Genomic DNA, 22,948 nt, shown 5'->3' with positions numbered 1-22,948 from the left:
ACTGCAGCTAATCTAGTCCTTATACCTGGGTCACTGGTACATGGGCATCATTAGTCATACTAGAGGATCTTTCAACATGAAAGAGACCAGAAGAAACAGGTAGAAAACCTGACCCTAGAGGAAACATAATCCAGAGCACAGAGGAAAATTTAAAGAAGCTGTCCAACTAATATAGTCAGATTCAAGAAGATAATACATTCATAAAACCAGTAGTGACTATAATGAATGAAAATGGGAATGATTTGAGAACATATAAATGAGAAGAAGGTTAGAGCCTGACCTGTGGTGGCGCTGTGGATAAAGCATCAACCTGGAAATGCTGAGGTCGCTGGTTCAAAACCCTGGGCTTGCCTGGTCAAGGAACATATGGGAGTTGATGCTTTCTGATATTCCCCCCCTTCTCTCTCTCTCTCTCTCTCTCCCTCTCCTAAAATGAATAAATAAAATCTTTTTTAAAATGAAGGAGATTAGAGATTAAGAATATGATTGTCAAAAGATGACACACCATGGAAGAATAGAAAATCAAGGTTAAAATGTCCCCCAAAATGTAGAGCTTTAAAACAGGAAGATGGAAAATATAAGATAAGACACAGATGACTTCCCTAACCCACATTCCCCAGAAAATAGAGCCTGAGACAAAATGTCACTTGCTGACACTGTGGGGAAGTACAATCTCAGGTAATGCAGGGCTGGGGAAAAGGGAGTAAAAACAAGGAAGAAAGGCTGGCCAGAGCTTCCTCTCATCTCCTGCTCCTCCCGTTGATCAAAGTTGACCATACAGTTAATGCTCTTGACCCCTTCAGAGGCCTGCCTCAGGGGAAGGCCAGGTCCTACACTCTGTACACAGATCTACAGAGGGACATGCCATCTAAGCCTAGAACTGTGAGAAGAGTCAGTAACCCTTAGTGGCAGCCTGTAGCCTTAGGATCTATGCCTTTTAAGAAACTATTAAAAGAGTGTCACTCCCAAGAGGGCTAAGGGCAGGGTAGGAGACCTCTGCTCTGATCATGAGCTATTTTTTACCTATTTGATTTACTATCATTTACATGTATTAAATTTGATACAAAATAAAAATTAAATCATAAAGGAAAAACTCATTACCAAAAACAGCCTAGAAATAATTATCAAAGTACTTTTAGAATGCTTTTGAAAAAAATGAATTTCAAATATTGAAAGATAAAACCTCATTAGTAGTTTATATCAAGATAATCTTTTGTAAGAAAATAGGACATGGAACTTCTAGAATTATTTTTTTCTCCTTTTCCACCCATCCTTGCGTTATGTCCCATTATCATACATCCCCTGGGGCTGAAATCTAAGAGTGTCTACTCCTCCATGAGCTTTGCCAGGCTCTGCTATTCTACCTTTGCGTTGTCTCTAATACCCCTAAACCACTTTCCTCTGTTTCTCCTGTATCCCTCATCTTGTATAAGTTCCTGTAGAGTGTGCAGTGTTCTCACAGATCTCTGGCTTCCCTTCTTATGTCACCTTTGTTTCCCTGTGCTGAATTTTGGTCTCTTGTACTAATTTGGTTACAGCTTTCAAAAAATAACAAAATTTTGATTGTAGTTATTTATATACTCTGCTGGGTTGTACTGGGTTCTTTATTTCCTTGAAGAAATATGTAGTGAATATTTTTAAGGCAGTCACTGAGGCTACAAAGATGAATTAGTTCTGGACAGTTGCCATCCCTCAAAAAGTCCATATTCTATAGAGGCAACAGATATTTAAATAAATAATTGTAATAGACTAGAAGTGCTATAATAGAGTTAGGTGTTAGGTTCAAGGGTGGGTAAGAGGGGGGAGTTATTTTTTCCTTTTTGGGTGAATCAGAGAAACTTCAGGGAACAGATGATCAAACTATATATTAAAGATTATTATGTACAAGTTAACCAAATGGGTAGAAAGGAGAAAGGCTTTCTACACAGAAAGAATAGCAGGTGCAAAGAAACTGAAGGTGAAATCACACAAGGTGTCTTCCATGATTTTGATATACTGTACCTAAGAGTACCAAATGGGCCGAGCCCACTGTCATCTCTCAGTTGGGATATTGTGGTGGCATAACTGGTCTGCCTGCCTTCACAGAGTGATCCATTAAAACCTAAATTCGACCACTGCTCTTCTCTGTTCAAAACTCTCACAGGGGAGTAATGGCCCACATGTCTGCAATGGCTTAAGTTTTGTAAGATTGCTACCCGACGTGGCTCTTTGCCACTACCACCTTTCTCCATCCCCTGCCACTCTGTTCCTTGCTTATTCCAGTTCAGTCCTATGGGCCTGTTATTGCTAGTTCCTAGAGTAATCTGAGCATGTTTTCACCTCTGAGCCTTCACATTTGTATTCCACAATACAAATTTTTTGTATTGTGGAGCGTTCTTCCCCCAAGTGGACATATAGCTTGCTTGCTTAATTTCTTTAGGTGTCTGCTCAAATATTGCCTGTCCTGATCACCCTGTATCAAATACTGGTCCTCTGTCCCTCTAACCCTTGTACTCATGTGCCCTCTTTCTTGTTATATTTTTCTCCATTGTGTACCATCTGTTTCTTGGGTTTTGCCTTTTTACTGTCTGTCTCTCCCTACTAGAATGCAAACTCCAGAAGGAGAAGAACTTTGTCTTTTTAATCACTGTTCTTTCTGCAGCATCTAGAACAAAGTTTCTAAACATGACAAGTATTCAATAAGTATTTGATGGCAAGAATTGAAGATTAACAATATCTGATTTAAATTTTACTTTAGAAGTATCATTCTATCAGGTGCTTGGAAAATTGATTATGTTGAGGTGAAGTTAGAAGAAAGGAGAATTATTAAAAGAAAGATTCTTTTGGATGAGAGTTGTTGAAAGCAGAGACTCTGTATGTTTACACTGTCCATAGTACACATGAACTGTCACATGCAGCCTCTCAATTAATACATGTTCTAATAGAACTGTAATAACTCATTTCCTGTGATAAATATTTATGAGTCACTATATTGTGGTAAGCTTTCAGCAGAGTTCCTAAAACTGTTGAAAGGTTTCTTTTTTTATTTTTTACAGACCTTCTACTTTAGAAGCAGATATTCAACTACGTAGTTAATTCAATTTAGCAAGCATTTGAAGATCTGCTATTATATGCATATCCTTTGGTGAGGATATGTATGATTCAGACCCTGATACACTTTCAGGGTTTTACTTGTGATATCAACCACCATGTAACTGTGGTTCCGACAAAATGCAGTTAGTTATGTTCTGGGATAGGCATAGGGAACATTTTGTCTATTACTATGTATCATCTGAATCATTCATTTTAAAGAAGTGGACTATCATAGGACAACCAGTATAAAATCTATGAAGAATAATGAAATATTTTATGATTCAGCAGGCACTACAAAATCTTGCTATTGTTTTATTCTGAAACTGAGTTATGGTTGTGATCAAGTATATTCCCATTTAACATATACAAAATGCAAAGTTATTTATGAAAAATTTTTTTTTAATTGTAATGAGAAGTTTGAGAAAAAGGATATTATTTGTGCATTATATAAGTCAACAATTACATTGAATAGAATGGACAGCCAGTCACTAATTGTAGGTGGGGCCTTTTATTTCCAAGGAAGCAGATAGCAGACCCAGAGTGTCTTTTGTCTCTTATTACTGGTGGAAAGCATGATTCGTGGGTGTCTAAGGTTCTAAGTACTGCTTTAAGGAGATATAATGAAAGAGCTTTTAAGAGGTTAGAAACATTAAAAGTATTACAGGGTTCGTCATTTTTAACCTAATAGACTGTTAATTTGAATGACTTTGTTTTGAAATATGTCTTTTTCTGTTTAAATATTTATTGCTTTGAGATGGCAATACTCAGCCTCAGGAGAGAGGTCAGGCTGGCTTTTCTCTGGGTAATTAGAAAGAGGTAGGAGGCAGATCTTTTACACTGCAGAATCCGCACAGATGATTCCTCAGTGTGAGGCCTCTTTCAGTCTATTGGGGGTGGCGGATTCCACCTTTGGAATTTTTCTGCTCTAGGAAAAGTTCTAGCGTGGAAAAAATTAAGCAACATGCTCTATATTTGAGTGGAATCTGCTGCGGCCTCCCATTGACTTGAATAGGAGAGGAAGAAATGTGTCAGAACTGTCATTTCTCCGCCTCTTATTGAAATCAAAAGGAGGCTGCAGCGGATTGTGTGGTAACCCGAGATTCTTGGGAGCTCTCTTCCACAAAATCCGCTGCACTCCCGATGAAATCAATAGGAGGCGGATTCAATGCTGGAAACCGCTGATTTCAGCAGTTTCCTCATTCAGAATATGGGAAAATAGTGGGAGATATGGGAGATAATTATACATTGAGGAACAGTGTGAACTACATCTTATAGTGGTCTCTTATAGTATAAGACTGATGTAGTTCACACTGTGTAAATGCATGGTGCTTTGTGTAAGTGTAAGCTGCTTTGTGTACTGTGTAATGAATACACAGAAAGCACCTTACACTTACACAGTATTGTGTGTATGGTGTGTGTACTGTTTTTACATTATTAACCTTTTTTACACGAGCAGGCTGTCTCACAGGCTTTCTTGGCTCTCCGCCTCTTGCCTCTCCACCTCCTAGGCTTCTGTCCTCCGGCCCTTGCTGCACCCGCCCACTGATGACATCAGCAAGCGCCGGGCACACGTAATGCGCTGCTATGGAGCAGCCGCGCTGCTATGGACTGTGGAGCGTTCCCCCTGCCTCCCCCGCCCCTTAGGCCCTGGACAGATGATGCGATGATGTCTGCGCATGACCGCAGGCATTGAGTTTGGAACGCACGTCCATAACGGCGTGCATTCAAGCTGAATAGTGCTGCTGCAGACAGTAGCGTAGCTTCTCAGCGGCTAAAGCCATCGGAAATATGTATTTTCTGATGGCTTTAGGCAACTCCTGTGTTTTGGTCGTTTGACCCCCGCCGGGGTCGCGACCCACAGGTTGGGAGAACCGCTGTACTAGGGGATCATGCTCTGCCCATGGGGGGGGGGGGTTGCTGTGTTGCAACCAGAGCCATTCTAGCTCCTGAGGCAGAGGCCACTGAGTCATTCTCAGCTCCTGGGCCAACTTTGCTTCAGTGGAGCCTTGGCTGCAGAAAGGGAAGAGAGAGATAGAGAGAAAGGAAAGGGGGAAGGGTGGAGAAGCAGACAGGTGCTTCTCTTGTGTGCCCTGGCCAGGAATTGAACCCGGGACTTCCACACGCGAGGCCGACGCTCTACCACTGAGCCAACCGGTTAGGGTAATAAAGTCTTAATTTTGCTTTTTGTCTTCCCTCCCTTCCTACAGCTAGCATGTTGTAGATGCTTAAATGTCAGTGAGTAATTAAGTAATATTCAGAATAATTAAGTAGGCACAGGTTGTGCTTAAGAAACAATAACAAACCTGACCAGTGGTAGTGCAGTGGATAGAGTGTCGATCTGGGACACTAAGGTCCCTGGTTTGAAACCCCGAGGTCACCAACTTGAGTGTGGGGATCATTGACCTGATCCCGAGGTTGCTGGCTTGAGCCCAAAGCTCACTGGCTTGAAGCCCAAGGTTACTAGCTTGAACAAGGGGTCACTGGCTGGGCTGAGTCCCCCGCTCCCATGAAGGCACATGTGAGAAGCAATCAATGAACAACTAAAGTGAATCAACTATGGGTTGATACTTCTCATCTCTCCTCCCTCTCTCTCTTTTGCTATCTCTTTTAAAAAGAAAAGAAAAAAAAAGAAAAAGGAACAGTAACAGAGCAGACTCATTTACTCCAAGCAGTATATAGAGCAAATACTACAAAGGATAAGGGAGAAATTTCAAATAAGTCTAGTTGACTGGAAAAAATGGTTAATTCAATCAACAGAAATAAGAAGGCAATAAATTGACTTTTTAGACATGGCAGTTTGTAATGTTAGTGCAACAGTGAGGGTGGAAGGATCCGGTCTGAGTTGGAAGTGTGCACCTGAAAGACTTAGAAGCAAGGAAAAAAACTTAATTAATTAGGATGGCTGGTACCAGATTAATGGATTTCATTTGCTCTCATTTAATCCTCGCAACAATTCTCTGAAGTAAACAATCCTTGTGCAGATGAAGAAACAGGCTGGAAAGGGTTAAGTAAATAGTTTATTCATATCTGGTAAGAGGTATAGTTAGGATTTAACTCCGACCTGTCTTTCAGGCTCATACTTTAGCTCCCAGGAAAGCTTGGGAGAAAGGACATGGTTATACCTTAAAACTACGTGAAGGTGGGTGAGGGAATAGACCGATAAAGGGGCTGAGACTTGGTCCTTGGGGTATACATTTTTCCTTTTAGATGGGAACTGTGTAGTGATAGTATATTTGAATTTAGAATGCAGACTTTTAGCATATTTTACATTGTACACCAAAAGACCATGTATGATAATGTATCACCTCTGTTAGTTACTATATGTGATTTAAAGGAAAAAGACATCTGTGGCTGCTTTGCTGTTATAATAACAGAGTCGGGTAGTTGCATCAGAGACCATATGGCCTGCAAGGCCCAAAATACTACTTTCTGGTCCTTTACAGGACAGGTGCTGAGCCCTGCTTTCTACCATAATTCCTTTCTAGGACTAGCTTCATGGAGAAGGGAGTATTTGAGTTGATCCTTTATGGCCAGCTAGGTTTTTTGTTATACATGAATATTCTTGATAGAGCAGGGGTAGTCAACCTTTTTATACCTACCGCCCACTTTTGTATCTCTGTTAGTAGTAAAATTTTCTAACCACCCACCGGTTCCACAGTAATGGTGATTTATTTATAAAGTAGGGAAGTAACTTTACTTTATAAAATTTATAAAGCAGAGTTACAGAAAGTTAAAGCATAAAATAATAATTACTTACCAAGTACTTTATGTCGGATTTTCGCTAAGTTTGGCAGAATAAATCTTTATAAAACAACTTACTCTAGTTAAATCTATCTTTTTATTTATACTTTGGTTGCTCCCCTACCGCCCATCATGAAAGCTGGAACTCCCACTAGTGGGCAGTAGGGACCAGGTTGACTGCCACTGTGATAGAGGATGCAGTGCGGAGAAGGACATGGATTCCTGTTGTAGCAGTCTGGCTGTGTTTGGGAAAGCACCACATTTGCAGAGCATTCAATTGTAACAATTAGGGTTGGGTTGTGTATGATATGACTGGGAGAAAATTGGTTAAAGACCCCACTCGAGGTGCCCCCTGGAGTAGTGACTAGGAGCCAGGGCTTTAAAATTGTTTGGATTTGGATTTGAATCTGCTCATGCTAATTACTAGCTGAATGATTTTTGATAAGATACTTAACCTTTTAAAATGTCAGTTTCTTTATCTGTAAAAGGAGAATAATAGGAATATCTCCTTTATAGGGTTGTGAGAATTCAATGAATTAATCTATATACAGTATAAAGTGCTTAGTGTGTTGCTAGATACGCGTAAGCTGCTGGTCCAGGTGCAGGAGGGCCTGGAGGAGTTCAGAATGTATTTAGTGGGGAGTAGTAAATCTTTGTGTCATCAATTCAGTACTCATACCTACTGAAGTTTTGCATGTTTGCAGTCACCTCCCTAATGTGACTGTTGACTCCTGAGAGGCATATTTCTGCCTTTTGTTATGATGTCTTCAATGCCTACTGCGGTTGTGCACCCATAGTAGATATTAGTTAATAATTAATTTTCTCAGCCTGACCTGTGGTGGCGCAGTGGATAAAGCGTCGACCTGGAAATGCTGAGGTCGCCGGTTCAAAACCCTGGGCTTGCCTGGTCAAGGCACATATGGGAGTTGATGCTTCCAGCTCCTCCCTACCTTCTTTCTCTGTCTCTTCTCCTCTCTCTCTCCCTCTCTGTCTCTCTCTCTCCCTTTCTCTCTCCTCTCTAAAATGAATAAAAAATAAAAATAAAAAAAAAAGAAATCTTAAAAAAAAAAGTTTTAAAAATAAAAAAAAATAATTTTCTCAGATGAGAGACACTTAAGCTGCTTAGTCTGTGGTATTAAAAACAAAAAATTTTTGGCCTTGGTTGGTGGCTCGGTGCATAGAGCTTTGACCTGGCCTGTGGATGTCCCAGGTTAGATTCCTGGTAAGGGCACACAGAAAAAGTGACCATCTGTTTCTCCCCACTTCCCTCCTTCCCTCATCTCCCTCTTCCCCTCCACAAGCCAGTGGCTCTATTGGTTCGAGCTGGCCCTAGGCATTGAGGATAGCTCTGTTCGAGCACATTAGCCTCATATGCTAAAAATAGCTTGTTACTCCAGCATTGGTCCCAGATGGAGTCTCTGGGTGCATCCCTCTTGGGGTGCATGCAAGACTCTGCCTCACTATCTCCCCTCCTCTCACCTAAAAAAAAAAGAACTCCCCACAAAACATTTTCATACAAATGCATAGATAAATTATTCTTGCCTAGAAATAATCATGTGAACTGTGATCTCATAGTTTGCTGAGGGCTATAATGCTTGTCTTCTAAACTTATAACTCTGAAACATGATCTGGAAATTTAATAGAAATCAACAACCATTTAACATTTATAGTAATAATAAATACTTGGGAAATTTTTCAGACATTGCAAAGAGTTTGAGATAAAATAAGAAATCACTTATTTTATTAAGTGATTAAAAATTAAGATTTAAATCTTATCCGAAATTTATTTCTTTTTTTTTTAATTCATTTTAGAGAGGAGAGGGAGAGAGAGAGAAGGGGGGAGGAGCTGGAAGCATCAACTCCCATATGTGCCTTGACCAGGCAAGCCCAGGGTTTTGAACTGGCAACCTCAGCACACCCAGGTCAACGCTTTATCCCACTGCGCCACCACAGGTCAGGCCTATTTCTTTAGTATGTATAATGATTGTTTTTGTTTAACAAACATAAAAAACATGCCTGACCTGTGGTGGTGCAGTGGATCAAGTGTCAACCTGGAATACTGAGGTCACCGGGTCAAAACCCCCGACTTGCCTAGTCAAGGAACACACAATAAGCATCTACTACAAGTTGATGCTTCCACTCCTTCCTCTCCTTTCTCTCTCTCTCCTCTCTCTCTTTCCTCTCTCTAAAATGAATAAATAAAATCTTTTTAAAATAAAGAAAAGTAAAAAACATTCCTATAAGTAACAAAATAATCTACCAAGAATTGCTTCTTAACCTCCCTTCTTTTCTCTCTTGCATCTCCTTTAAACATATAGTACTGAGGCTACAAGTGGACCCTACAGAATGTTTTTACCTTTCTTCCCTCATCTCCCACTGCTAATTGATATGTTTATTCAGTTGACTGAGCCAGCTTTGTCAAGACTACCCCTGTGGGAGCGTTAATATTGTGTGCAAGTATGTTAGAGTATCACTCCCAGCAGGGCTGGGGTGGGGAGTGGAGGGAGGCTGCAGGAACAGAGACAGTGAGAGGAGGCCAGGTAGAGCATTTGAAGTCCCCTGTCCATGTAATTCATAACTGGGAAGGAGTGGCTGTTAGCCTTTACTGATCATTTTAGTGGACCATCCCTCTGTCCTTTAAGACTATATTTCTGCCTAGAGTTGGAGTGTAGATCTGTGGATACCTTTGGTGTTCTTGTTCTCTTTCATTCACCAATTTACCCAAATTTGAATCTTCTCTTCATAGCTGTCTAAAGACTAATAAATCCTGTGAGGGCTTCTGAAGCATCCTGCTACATGCCTGTGATCAAGTAGGTATGTAGGTGGGTAGATGGGTAGGTAGGTATAGCACTGAATAATTTGAAATAGAAGAGAATTATTTTATTATCCTCATAGGATGCCCAGAATAGCTATGGAGAAGTCATCTACAATACATAACCCTTTAAGATAACGAAAGTAATGGGTGACAAAGACAGACATTTTCCTAAAAATGTGGGTAAAAATTTACGGTTTTCGTAGCATAATTTCTAAGAATGAAACAAAGTGGAGATTTTTATGTAAAGCAAACCTAGTACCATGTAGAAATGGTTCTTGGACACTGGAGACTGCTGAGTTTTGATGCTAGGTAACTTTAAAATGAAAGATTGTTATGAATCTTTATCTCTGGGTCGTGTCACTATCATTTTCTTAAGAATAGCACAATAATTCAACACTTCAGCATATTGGCTTCCTCTTATTGATTACATTTTTCTCTTCATTTTCATATTGAAAACTTTGTAGGCTTTATTACAAAAGCAATACATGCTTATTATTAGGAGTACAAGGGAACTTGGGGTTGGATAGGTGTGTTTACTGTTTGATTGTGATTATTTCATCTATGTACATATGAAATGTATACATATATGACAAAATGACCAAATTGTACACTATAAATAGTTGCAATTTATAGTATTCCAGTTACACCTCAATAAAACTTTAAAATTTTTTGTTGATTATGACAAAATTGTGCTTATTTTGCTGTTAATATGTATTTCCATTTGTTACTGGGATTGGGCATGTTTACTGTATCAACCATTTGTATTTCATCTTCTATGAATTATTCAGGTTTTTTGTATTTTTATACTTTTAGTTGTATTAGGTTTTATTCTGGAATTTTTTTTTTTTTTTTTTTTTTTTGGAATGTTCTATAAGCTGGAGAGAGTGCTCATTTTATTTTCTTTCTGGTATGTACCCAAATTTTACAAAAACCAGCCTTCCCCACCTCCCCACTGAATTGAAATGCTACCTTTATCTTAAATTAAGTTTTCATGTAAACTTGAATCTTTTTTAGGATTATGATTGTTCCATTAATATCTTTGTATATTATTACTGTTTGATCACAGTTTCATGGCAAGTTGTGTTACATGAGCAAGCATGGCACACTTCATAGTTTTTTGTTTTCCAAACTGTCCTAGTTGTTTTTCATATACAAATTAGAAAAGTATTTAGTCCTAGTTTCTTCTCCATACACATTTGCTTCTGATTGGAAAGACATTATATATACATTTTATTTTGGGAAGGATTGATATTAATATATTAAGTATTTCTCCAAAAGCAAAATATATCTTTTTATTTATTTGGGTATTTTTAGTATTATATATATAGTATGTTTTATATTATCATGTAAATATTGTTTCTCTTTTGAATAACTGGTTATTGCTAGTTTTTTAAATAGTTAATTTTTAATATTAGGTCTATTAGTCTGTAGTTAATTCTTTTGGCTTTTCTAAGTATAGAGCCATATTTGTAAGGATAACTTGTTTCTTTGTTATTTTTATCTTCATTTTATTTTTATTATCTTAATGTATGTATTAGTATCAATAGTGATGAGTATAATTATCTTCTAATTTTTAAAAGTAAAGACAAATGTTTCACAACTTAACAGATGGTTGGTTGCCGGTGGCTTGTATTCTTATTTTTTTGTTAAAATTAATATAACAACATATTTACCAAATGTTCAGTTTAATGAATTTGAACAGTTTGATACCACCAGCCGTAATATAACATTTCCACCATCCTAGACCTAGAATATTCCACAGCACCCAATTTTCATCAACACTCCCCCCTACAAAAAAAGAGACAACTACTTTTTTATTTCTGTTACCACAGATTGGTTTTCTCTGTTCTTGCTATTACTTTTTTTTTTAATTTACTGAGTTACTCAGATTTTTAAAAAAAATTTTCCACTGATTTGAGAGAGAAACATCAACTCGCCATTTCACTTAGCTCCATTTAGTTGTGCTCTAATTGATTGCTTCTCACACGTGCGCTAACCAGGGATCAAACCTGCTACCTCGGCTTCCTGGGATAGCGCTTTATCCACTGGGCGACCTGGTCAGGGCTGTTCTGGCTATTTTACACTTCATGTAAATGGAATTATAATCAACTTTTTATTTTATTTATTTATTTATTTTTCCTGAAGTTGGAAACGGGGAGGCAGTCAGACAGACTCCCGCATGCGCCCTACTGGGATCCACCCAGCATGCCCACCAGGGGGCGATGCTCTGCCCACCAGGGGGCGATGCTCGTTGCAACCAGAGCCATTCTAGTACCTGAGGCAGAGGCCATGGAGCCATCCTTAGCGCCCAGGCCAACTTTGCTCCAATGGAGCCTTGGCTGCAGGAGAGGGAGAGAGAGAGAGAGAGAGGAAGGAGAGGGGTGGGTGGAGAAGCAGATGGGCGCTTCTCCTGTGTGCCCTGGCTGGGAATCAAACCCGGGACTCCTTGCATGCCAGGCCGACACTCTACCACTGAGCCAACCGGTCAGGGCTGGGAATTAAACAGTATACAGTATGGGTTTTTTTAGTCTGCTTTTTTTAATTAAGTGCAATGTTAATATTTATCCATGTTGTTAGTTCCTTTTTCTTTTTCTTTTTTTGCTGGGTAGCATTTCATTTTATGAATAGATTATGATTTATCTGTTTTCCTGTTGATTTCAGTACAATCTCAGTTTGGAGCTATTCTGAAAAAGGCTTTCATGAACATTGTTGTAGAAGTGTTTATATGCACTTATGCTTTTATTTCTTTTGGGTAATAAAAATAGTATTTTAACTTTATAAAAAGGAAAAGTGCAAAACAGTCCCATAAAGAAGATATGCCATTTTATACTTTGATGAGCAATGTGAAGTTCTTGTTACCTATCTTTGTTAGTATTTGGTGTTTTCAGTCTTTTAGGCATTCGAGGGTAAAATGGTATTATTTGAATTTAATTTCATATCCCTGATGAACATATGTTCTTGAGCCTCGCATTCACATATTTTCTGCCCATTGGAATACCTTTCTGCGGGAGCTGTCAAACTCATTAGCCCATTTTTAAAGAAATACTTTGCCTTCATTATGATTTCTTACAGTTTTTGATAGCTTCTTCAACATGTGTCCTTTGTCAGGTGTATATATTGTGAATGCTGCTCCCAGTCTCTGCCTTATCTTTTTATTATCTTAATGTTGTCTTTCAAAAAGCAGAAGTTTTAAAATTTTTTATGAAGTTCAATTTATCAACTTTATCTTTAATAGCTCTTACTGTTTGTGTCCCAAGAATTTTTTGTTTATTATGAAGTTGTGAAGATTTTCCTATTTTCCCTCTAAAAGTTTTATAGTTTTAGCTGTTAAATTTAGCTCTTGTTAACTTTTGCATGTATGGGATAAAAGTTGATGTTTATTTCCATTGAGTATTCAAATTTACTTATTTATTTATTTTTATTGTATTTTTCCAAACTTAGAAGTGGGGAGGCAGTCAGACTCCCATATGTGCCCAACCAGGATCCACCCAACATGCCCACCAGAGGGCGATGCTCTGCCCATCTGGGGTCTTGCTCTGCTGCAACCAGAGCCATTCTAGCACCTGAGGCAGAGGCCATGGAACCTTCCTCAGCACCCAGGCCAGCTTTGTTCCAATGGAGCCTTGGCTGTGGGAGGAGAAGAAAGAGATAGAGAGGAAAGAGAGGGAGAAGGGTGGAGAAGCAGATGGGTGCTTCTCCTGTGTGCCTTGACCGGGAATCGAGCCCAGGACTTCCACACGCCAGGCCTATGCTCTACCACTGAGCCAGCCAGCCAGGGCCCAATTTTTCATTTCTCCAAAAAGCTTTCCTTTCCCCCATTGAATTGATTTGATGCTTTATATGGACTTATATACATGTGTCTGTCTCTGTTTTCTGTCTCATTTACCTATTTGTCTGTAAGCCAGTGCCATACTGTTTTTTGTGGGTTGTTTTTTTTTTTTCTGAAGTTGGAAATGGGGAGGCAGTCAGACAGACTCCCGCATGTGCCCTACTGGGATCCACCCGGCATGCCCACCAGGGGGCGATGCTCTGCCCATCTGGGGCTTGCTCTGCTGCAACCAGAGCCATTCTATCGCCTGAGGTAGAGGCCATAAAGCCATCCCCAGCACCCGGGCCAACTTTGCTCCAATGGAGCCTTGACTGCGGAGGGGAAGAGAAAGACAGAGAGAAAGGAGAGGGGGAGGGGTGGAGAAGCAGATGGGCGCTTCTTCTGTGTGCCCTGGCTGGGAATCGAACCCGGGACTCCTGTACGCCAGGCCGATGCTCTACCACTGAGCCAATCGGCCAGAGCCCAGTGCCATACTGTTTTGATTACCATAGCTTTATAATAAATCTTGAAGTCAGGTTGTGAGTCCTCCAATATTTTGTTATTTTCCAAAATTGGTTTGGCTATTCTAGGTCCTTTGCATTTTCATATCAATTTTAATAATAGCTTGTCAATTTCTGCAAAAACACATGCTGAGTTTTTGTTTGGGTTTGTGGAGTTTGGGGCACATGATATTTTAAGAATATCAAGCTTTCCAATCCATGATCACATATTTCTCCATTTAAAATAGCCTTTGTAGATTTATTGTTTTATTTTATGCAGAATAATTGATTGTAGTAATGATGGTTGACCCTTCCTTTAAAAATAGCATGAGATCTTTCTGCAGCTCTGAATGCATTTTGTTTGAGATAGTTCTAATGGCCATCAAGTTAATGTGGAAAACATGGCATGAGGTTTAGAAAATGCTCCTGAAAGTTCAATTACCTGTCGTCTCAGTTAGCAGAGAATCGGGTTTTTTCCTTTTTTTTTTTAAGGTTTTATTTATTCACTTTAGAGAAGGGGGGAGAGGGGGGAGGAGCAGGAAGCATCAACTCCCATATGTGCCTTGACTGGGCAAGCCCAGGGTTTCGAACTGGCGACCTCAGCGTTCCAGGTCGACGCTTTATCCACTGCGCCACCACAGGTCAGGTGAGAATCGGTTTTTGAATTGAGGGGAAAGAAGGATAATTAGGACTGAGAGAGAAAGAATAATTACGTCCTTGTTTGAAGGAAGTGATGCCCATGAGTAGGACATAAACCCTTATTTTCTTTAATCCCTAATGATTTGATGTCTAAAATATGGAGGGGTGGTGGTGACGTTTATCACACTACTAACATTTTGAAGTCATCTCTGCCAACGACTTCCAGAAGGACAGTGACTCAACACTGCAGACTTGCATATCTTCAGTAAAACAGTCACTTTGCTTTTCATGGAATAAAATGGGAAGTTGGGAGGTGAGTTGTTGAGAAGGGAGAGCTTTGCCAAATCTGTTACACAAGATTTAAACTTCTTTTGTATATAAACTTGAACAGAAGTAAGAGAAGAACTTAATGGCTTCTGGTAGTTTCCTGTAGTTACTGCTTATTCTCTACTGATATTTCAAATATCACACTGAATCCCAAGCAAGTATCTGGGACGAGATAGCATGTGGAGAGGAGTCCTGCTGTGTTGTAACCTGATAGTGCTGGCAGTGATTATGGGGAACTTTCAAGTTTTTTTGTCTGGGAAGTTTTTTGTATATTTCTAATTTAAGGAAAGTTCTTCTTCTTATTATTATTATCATTATCATTAACCTAGTAGCCAAGACTTAAATAAATTTGTACCTTGAAAGCCAAAGATTAATTTTTTAATAATATACTTTATCTTAAAATCAGGAGATCTCTGTTTGGTTTTGAGAATTTCATTTATAATGTCATTCTACCTACTGCTGCTATGAATTTTAATTTAATGAAAGTAATTTGTTTCTCCCTAAGAAATCACTAAGGAAATAGTGAGTGCCCTAAAGAAAATACTAATAGCACAAACTCTTATAACTTATTTTGTGTGAGAAATTTTCTAGCATTGTTTAAAAACTTGTCTTAAAGGAAAACTTTTGACCCTTTGGTAAGTAGTCAATTTTAATATAGTCATGGATCTGTCTAGTAACCACAAATTGACCAAAGTTGGGTGTGTGTTTGTGTGTCTACATATATCTCTGTGTGTGTGTGTGTGTGTGTGTGTGTACACGTACACACATGGCAGTATTTCCCCTCAACCTGAGACAGTAAATGTTATTTAACCTGAGCAATGAGGTAGTATTCAGAGAATTTTTTTATACTCACCTTAAAAATAATTATATAATGAGAATTTAAAGTTATATTTTCTCATTTTCTTTTTCTCACTGTTTCTTAAAGGGTAACCAGGAGCCAACAACAACTCCTGACGCAATGGTTCAGCCTTTTACCACCATCCCATTTCCACCACCTCCACAGAACGGAATCCCCACAGAATATGGAGTGCCACACACTCAGGACTATGCCGGCCAGACCAGTGAGCATAACCTGACACTCTACGCAAGTACGCAAGCCCACGGAGAGCAGAGTAGCAACTCACCCAGCACACAAAATGGATCTCTAACGGTAAGTGGACTAGGAGGTAGAAAATGGAAGCGTGTCATCTTTGAAATCTTCACCTTGATGTTCACACCAGAAACCCTTTGAATTAACTTAGTGTTTACATTACATTACATTGCATAGCATTTATGTCCTTTCAATTCTATTTCCAAGCATTGTGATTAGAAGGTAAGGAGTTAGTAGCATTCAGACTCAGAGCCCCTGCCCAGGAGCTTACAGTCTGGAGTGGAGCAGACAGTAAACAAGGTAAGTATACATACTGTACTGTTGAGACTAAACGGAGGGGATGCTGCTCTTCTCAACGTAACCAGTAACTGTGTGTGTGTGTGTGTGTGTGTGTGTGTGTGTGTGTGTGTGTGACACAAAGAGGGACAGATAGGGATAGACAGGAAGGGAGAGAAATGAGTAACCAGTAACTGTGTGTGTGTGTGTGTTTGTGTGTGTGTGTGTGTGTGTGTGTGTGTGTGTGTGTGTGACACAAAGAGGGACAGATAGGGATAGACAGGAAGGGAGAGAAATGAGAAGCATCAATTCTTTGCTGTGTCTCCTTAGTTCATTGATTGCTTTCTCATATGTGCCTTGACTGGGGGGCTCCAGCAGAGTGAGTGACCCTTTGCTCAAGCCAGTGATCTTTGGGCTCAAGCCAGCAACCATGGGGTCATGTCTATGATCCTATACCCAAGCAAGTGACCTTGCGCTCAAGCTGTATGAGCCCATGTTCAAACCGGCAACCTTGGGGTTTTGAGCCTGGGTCCTCCGTGTCCCAGTTCAACGTTCTATCCACTGTGCCACTGCCTGGTCAGGCACCAGTAACTTTTATTCTGCCACATCACACGGTCCCTTCTCTATTCTCATACCCATGCTCAATAGCATTCTATACATTGCCTCCTCCCTCCTTGAAATACTCAGTCCCTTGGCTTTTCTGACACCCCTGTTTTCCTCTAAGCACTGGGAGTTCTTTCTTAGCCTCTTTTGCTGGTTCCTCTTTTCTCTGTTCAACTTTTAAATGTTGCAGTACTTTAGACCTGGGTCCTATGACCCCTTTTTCTCTTATTTTACGTTCTCTATATAATTATACTACTAACTTTATCTAGTTGGCTGGAGCAAAACCTGTGAGTCATTCTTTATTCCTTCATCTCTGCATCTCGTCCATTAGCAAGTCTTGACAAATATAACTTCAAAATATTTGCTTACTTCAACCTTTCCCCTTTATCTTCAGTATACAGCTGGATAGTCCATATGACTGAGAGTTTAGCTCTTCTGATGGATTTCTTGAGTTTGGGTCCTCATGTCGCCCCGATTAGCAGTATGATGTTGGGCCAGTTATTTAATCTCCTTCTACCTTGGCTTGCCCATCTGTAAAAGAAAGGGAGTAGTTATTACCTCAAGTGGCTGTTAGGAGATTTAAAAGAGTTTAATCCATGTAAGGTGTTATCATCATCATCATCACAACTACTATAATTCAAACCTCATCACTTATTTCCTGGATTGCTGCTGCCATTCCCCAAAAAATCTGCAGCCAGGATAGGGGGTTTTTGTATATATATATTTGAATGCAAATAGTGCTATTTTTCTTCTTAATTTTAATGGTTTCCCAGCATACTCAGAATAAAATCCAGACTCTGTACTTGGTCCCAGTCTCTTTGATTTCACTTTTTATTACTGCTTGCTAAAGTAAAGGAAATACTTAAAGTACAATAGATATGTATCATGTATACATTATCCTACAGGAAATATACTACAGGATTGTGTAGTGTATTTGCAAAGGTAAAAACATTCTATACACTACATAGAAAGATATATATGTAGTTTTTAGGTTCTTTTTGCCTTTCTTCTGTCAGATAATTCAGCCTTTGGAGAATTATCATATGATAAGATTTATATGTGTGTGTTTTAAGTAATTTGCCTGGACTTAAGCCACTCTGTGGTGTGCAGCCACTAATGTTTCTGCTTAGTGACTTCCACTCTCACTTTTATCTTGAAGGCGACTCTCCGTAGCTGACTGCTCCAGCCAGTCATTGGGCAGACTTTGTACTTGAGCATCTGGAGCCTGTGAAGCTTTCACCATCTGTTTGTGGTTGGGGTGCACGTTCAGAGTTCAGCCAGATCTCAAGTTTTCCTTGGACTTTTCTTTCTCTTGGGCCCTCTTTTATCTCCTCTTCATCTGTATAGATCCATAGTCAGTGAGGGAAGTGAGGAGAGCGGATCTGAGACAATCTGAGATTGTCTAATTTCTAGGGTTTCCTCTTTAGATTTCTGGTTGGCCCACTGTTCACCTCAATTAGACCACAACCTCAAGCTGGAAAACTGTATTTCCTGTTAGGTAGGTATCTACTGAGTTTCCCAGTTTTCTACTGTGTCTCTACTCCACATGCCCCAAGTTGAGTACTGGTTTTCCTGGCCCCAGCCCTGTGCTGATAAAACCACATTTTCTCCCCAGCAGAGCTGAGCAGTCAGGGGTTGGGTTAGTGGGTTAGACTAGCCCCAGGCAATAAGTTTGTAGACTCCTGATGGTCTTACCCTAAGCTCTAGCAATTTTTCAAGAAATTTCTCTGTTCATTATTTGCCTTTTAATTGATTTCCAGAACCCTGAAATGACTGTTGGACAATTTTGTACAGTTTTCTTACTGTTGTCTTGTTTTGAGGAGAGGATTCATTGACCTGCTCATGCCATCATAGTCAGAAAGAAGCCCCTTCCCCAGATCATTTCATGATCGTTTACAGTTAGTCACTATGCCTCCTCACCACCCATTTCCCTTTCTCTTTTTTTCTTATTGCCACCATCTCTCATTGTTTCAGGCTCCCGGATTGTATATTTCTAAATGGCAGTATTAAGGGCGAGCACTGTTCCTTAATATCAATCTGGACAGTTAAAATAACTATTATCTATACAGTTTTGCATTATATTGACCAATTTGAGTTCCTAAAGAAATACTGGCCCTGGCTGGTTGGCTCAGTGGTGAGTGTCGGCCTGGCGTGCAGGAGTCCCAGGTTCGATTCCCAGCCAGGGCACACAGGAGAAGCGCCATCTGCTTCTCCACCCCTCCCCCTCTCCTTCCTCTCTGTTTCTCTCTTCTCCTCCCGCAGCCAAGGCTCTATTGGAGCAAAGTTGGCCCGGGCGCCGAGGATGGCTCCATGACCTCTGCCTCAGGCGCTAGAATAGCTCTGGTCGCAACAGAGCAACGCCCCAGATGGGCGGAGCATCACCCCCTGGTGGGCATGTCCGGTGGATCCCCGTTAGGCGCATGCGGGAGTCTGTGTGACTGCCTCCCTGTTTCCAACTTCAGAAAAATACAAAAAAAAAAAAAAAAAGGAAGAGTCTTAGGCTTGGATTTAATAATGAAGTTCTGGACTAGGGGGTGGCAGTGGTTATGTAGAGAAGGGATGAGGTAAAGAGAAGTTATGAAGACAAACTACAGGATTTGACAGCTGATCGGATGAGTAAAATAGAGTCAAAGATTGTATGATCCTTAAGCAGTAACTAACTGTATCTTGACCATATCCTATACCTACCTAAGTTTCAGATTCCACATCTAACAAATGAAGTTAATGCCCCCCTGACAGGACTGTAGCAAGAATGAATTATAAACACTATGGAAATTACTTGTTTAAATAGTTCTTTGAGATAATTGCTTTTAACAATCTTTTGAAAGCATTTGTCCAGATCTATGTTACTGATGTGTACTTTTTATTATTGTGAGCTATAGCTGTATTTTAATACAGATTTTGTTTATGTTGAGTAGTCAGTCCCATCTTATTGATGGGGAGAACAAAAGAAAAGACTTCTCATAGGAAAATAAGAAATAAGCTATGAAATCTGGAATTCTGTTTCTAAATGTGTTTTAGAAATTGATCATAACATTGTGCTCTTAAGATGAGGGCTTGGTGGGAGCTCTTGTGACAGTCAGTTGGTCTCATACTGTGCATTAACAAAGGGGAGCCGTCAGGAATCTCCCACCCGGGTCTGCAGAGGCTTGATTATTGCCGAGCCTGCCTGCAGAGAAGAAAGGACATCAGTTCCTATATGTTTACATGTCTTTCCAAATGCCAGCAGGCATAAGTAACCAAAGTATTTGAAGTAAACAAGCTTTGGTGAGTAATCTTCAGATATGAGGTTTATATCTGTATACATATTCTGCCTACCTTTATATTATACATTTCTGAGGGCAGGAGCCATTACTGTCCTCCCTTATTGCTACCATTGGCATGTCATGGATGTTTTTTCTTGGGCTTTCAAACACATCTCTAAATAAAGGCAGCTCAGACCCTGTTTTCCACTGTCCTTGGTTTCTTCACTATACCCCTTCTTTGCAGTTGAACCCAGCCTTTCTTGCACTCTTCTTCTGTCAGAATATCAGTGTCACCATCCTCCCTTGGAATTACCCACTGACTCCCTTGTAGAGGGGTGACCCATTAAAGCATAGCCAATAAGTTATACCCTTTGACAGTGGGCCCATTTGCCCAAATGAAGACTTCTGGAACATAATAGGAAAAATGGTACCCAGATCTTTCTCTCACATTATGTATTACTGTGCCATACTGCCTTCAGCCTGCAACACAGGGGTTTTCATCAGCAAGTTCTCTTTCAGGCTGGAGTTGGAGGCCTGGGACTGCATGGGAATTCATTCATTCACCATCTGCTTATTTAAGAAAGGCTCTCATTTTTCCTCAGCTACTGAAAGGTAGAGGATGTTAAGCCTGCACACATTGTCTACAATCATTATCAGTTTACCCTTGAAAATAATTACTTGTACCCTCCAGCTCTGGAGGTTTTTGGTTTTTTTTTTTTGTATTTTTCTGAAGCTAGAAACGGGGAGAGACAGTCAGACAGACTCCCGCATGTGCCCGACCGGGATCCACCCGGCACACCCACCAGGGGCGATGCTCTGCCCCTTCGGGGCGTCGCTCTGCCGCGACCAGAGCCACTCTAGCACCTGGGGCAGAGGCCAAGGAGCCATCCCCAGCGCCTGGGCCATCTTTGCTCCAATGGAGCCTTGGCTGCGGGAGGGGAAGAGAGAGACAGAGAGGAAGGAGGGGGGGGGGTGGAGAAGCAAATGGGCACTTCTCCTATGTGCCCTGGCCGGGAATCGAACCCGGGTTCCCCGCACGCCAGGCCGACGCTCTACCGCTGAGCCAACCGGCCAGGGCTAGCTCTGGAGTTTTAATGCCTATAAGCAGGTTGGCAGTTTCGAAGCTGGATCCATGAGGAAATATAGCCTGATCTGAAAATGCAAGGGTTGCTGCAGAAAGCACACCACGCTCAGAGCCAGGCGTGGATATTTCTGAACAGAGAAACTTGCCATTTGGTTCATATAAGACTCAAAACACCCTTTCAGCACATGATTAATATTGTTAGCTTTATGATGGTTGCTTCTTCTCCTTTGCTCACTTTCGCTTGTTTACTCTCCCTCACCAAAAGAAACGAGACCTGAAAAGTGCTGGGAATGGTGATTTTGGTTACTGCCGACCCTACAGCTCTCCTTGTGGGGGTGAGATGAAGAACACTAATGATTGATTTGGGGGCATGGCTTTTCTTATCCTGTCTATAAGAGTCGTACATTTTCCATAAATATTTTGTACTATCTTTTCAAGTTGGTAAACTCTGATTAGAATCACTGAATTTTAAAATTAAAATGGATTATAGAAATCATCTTAATGCCTTCCTTTTCCTGAGTAGAGGCCAGCTCGTAAGAGAGCTGGCAGGAAATTTGCTTTCGGTCAAGGGTTTTTTTTTTCCAGCTTTCCCATGCAAATTATAAAAAACAGAAGCCATCATAAGTTTTATCTTCTTAGCTTCCATTTACTCTTCAACTTTAAATCCAACACTCTACCTGTCCTGTGGTGGTACAGTGGATAGAGCTTTGACCGGGATCGCTGAGGTCCCAGGTTTGAAGCCCCAAGGTCACCGGCTTGAGCGCAGGCTCATCTAGCTTGAGCACAGGGTCACCAGCTTGAGTTTAGGATTATCAACATGATCCCATGGTCACTGGGTTGAGCCCAAAGGTTGCTGGCTTGAGCCAAGGGGTCACTGGCTCTGCTGGAGCCGCCCAGTTGAGGCATATATGAGAAGCAATCAATGAACAGCTGGAGTGCTGCAACTGTGAGTTGATGCTTCTCATCTAGTCTCCCTCTCTCCCTTCCTCTCCCACTAAAAAAGTAAATTAAAAAATATATGCCCTGGCCGGTTGGCTCAGCGGTAGAGCGTCGGCCTAGCGTGCGGAGGACCCGGGTTCGATTCCCGGCCAGGGCACATAGGAGAAGCGCCCATTTGCTTCTCCACCCCTCCGCCGCGCTTTCCTCTCTGTCTCTCTCTTCCCCTCCCGCAGCCAAGGCTCCATTGGAGCAAAGATGGCCCGGGCGCTGGGCATGGCTCTGTGGCCTCTGCCTCAGGCGCTAGAGTGGCTCTGGTCGCAATATGGCGACGCCCAGGATGGGCAGAGCATCGCCCCCTGGGGGGCAGAGCACCGCCCCTGGTGGGCGTGCCGGGTGGATCCCGGTCGGGCGCATGCGGGAGTCTGTCTGACTGTCTATCCCCGTTTCCAGCTTCAGGAAAAAAAAAAAAAAAAAAAAAAAAAATATATATATATATATAGGCCTAACATTCCAGTTAGAAAATATTGATTTCTTTCATTCTAAAATTAAAATATACATTAAGATATTAAAGTATCATTCAGTTAAGTATAAAGTTTTTAAAATTTGAGGTGATCTTCTATATATGTTCATACTTTTTATATAATTCTTCTGCCTTTAAAAAATAAGTGATTTGCTATGATTTCTGTTTCCCAGTGTGATGATACTGGGTCTGTTTCACAGTATGATGTTGATAATCAGTATATGATACATATACAAATGACGTCTTTGTTCAGTCCTTTTTATAGCGCTTTGGCCCCTAAAAAATGGAA

General features: G+C 40.7%; 1 protein-coding gene across 18 annotated transcripts in view; it reads left to right on the top strand.

The window, feature by feature from the left end:
• The window catches only part of RBFOX2 (RNA binding fox-1 homolog 2), a 314,189-nt gene that overhangs the window by 237,252 nt on the left and 53,989 nt on the right, over window positions 1-22,948 (top strand). For all 18 annotated transcript variants that reach the window (XM_066358283.1, XM_066358285.1, XM_066358281.1 and 15 more), the window contains one exon: window positions 15,828-16,052. In XM_066358283.1, coding sequence (XP_066214380.1) covers window positions 15,828-16,052 — 225 coding nt within the window. The remainder of the gene's footprint in view (window positions 1-15,827; window positions 16,053-22,948) is intronic.

The sequence above is a fragment of the Saccopteryx leptura genome, chromosome 1 (genome assembly GCF_036850995.1).
Source record: "Saccopteryx leptura isolate mSacLep1 chromosome 1, mSacLep1_pri_phased_curated, whole genome shotgun sequence".
NCBI classification, from domain to species: Eukaryota; Metazoa; Chordata; class Mammalia; order Chiroptera; family Emballonuridae; genus Saccopteryx; species Saccopteryx leptura.
The sequence above is the reverse complement of the archived record's forward strand: the minus strand, read 5'-3'. Positions and strand labels throughout refer to the sequence as shown.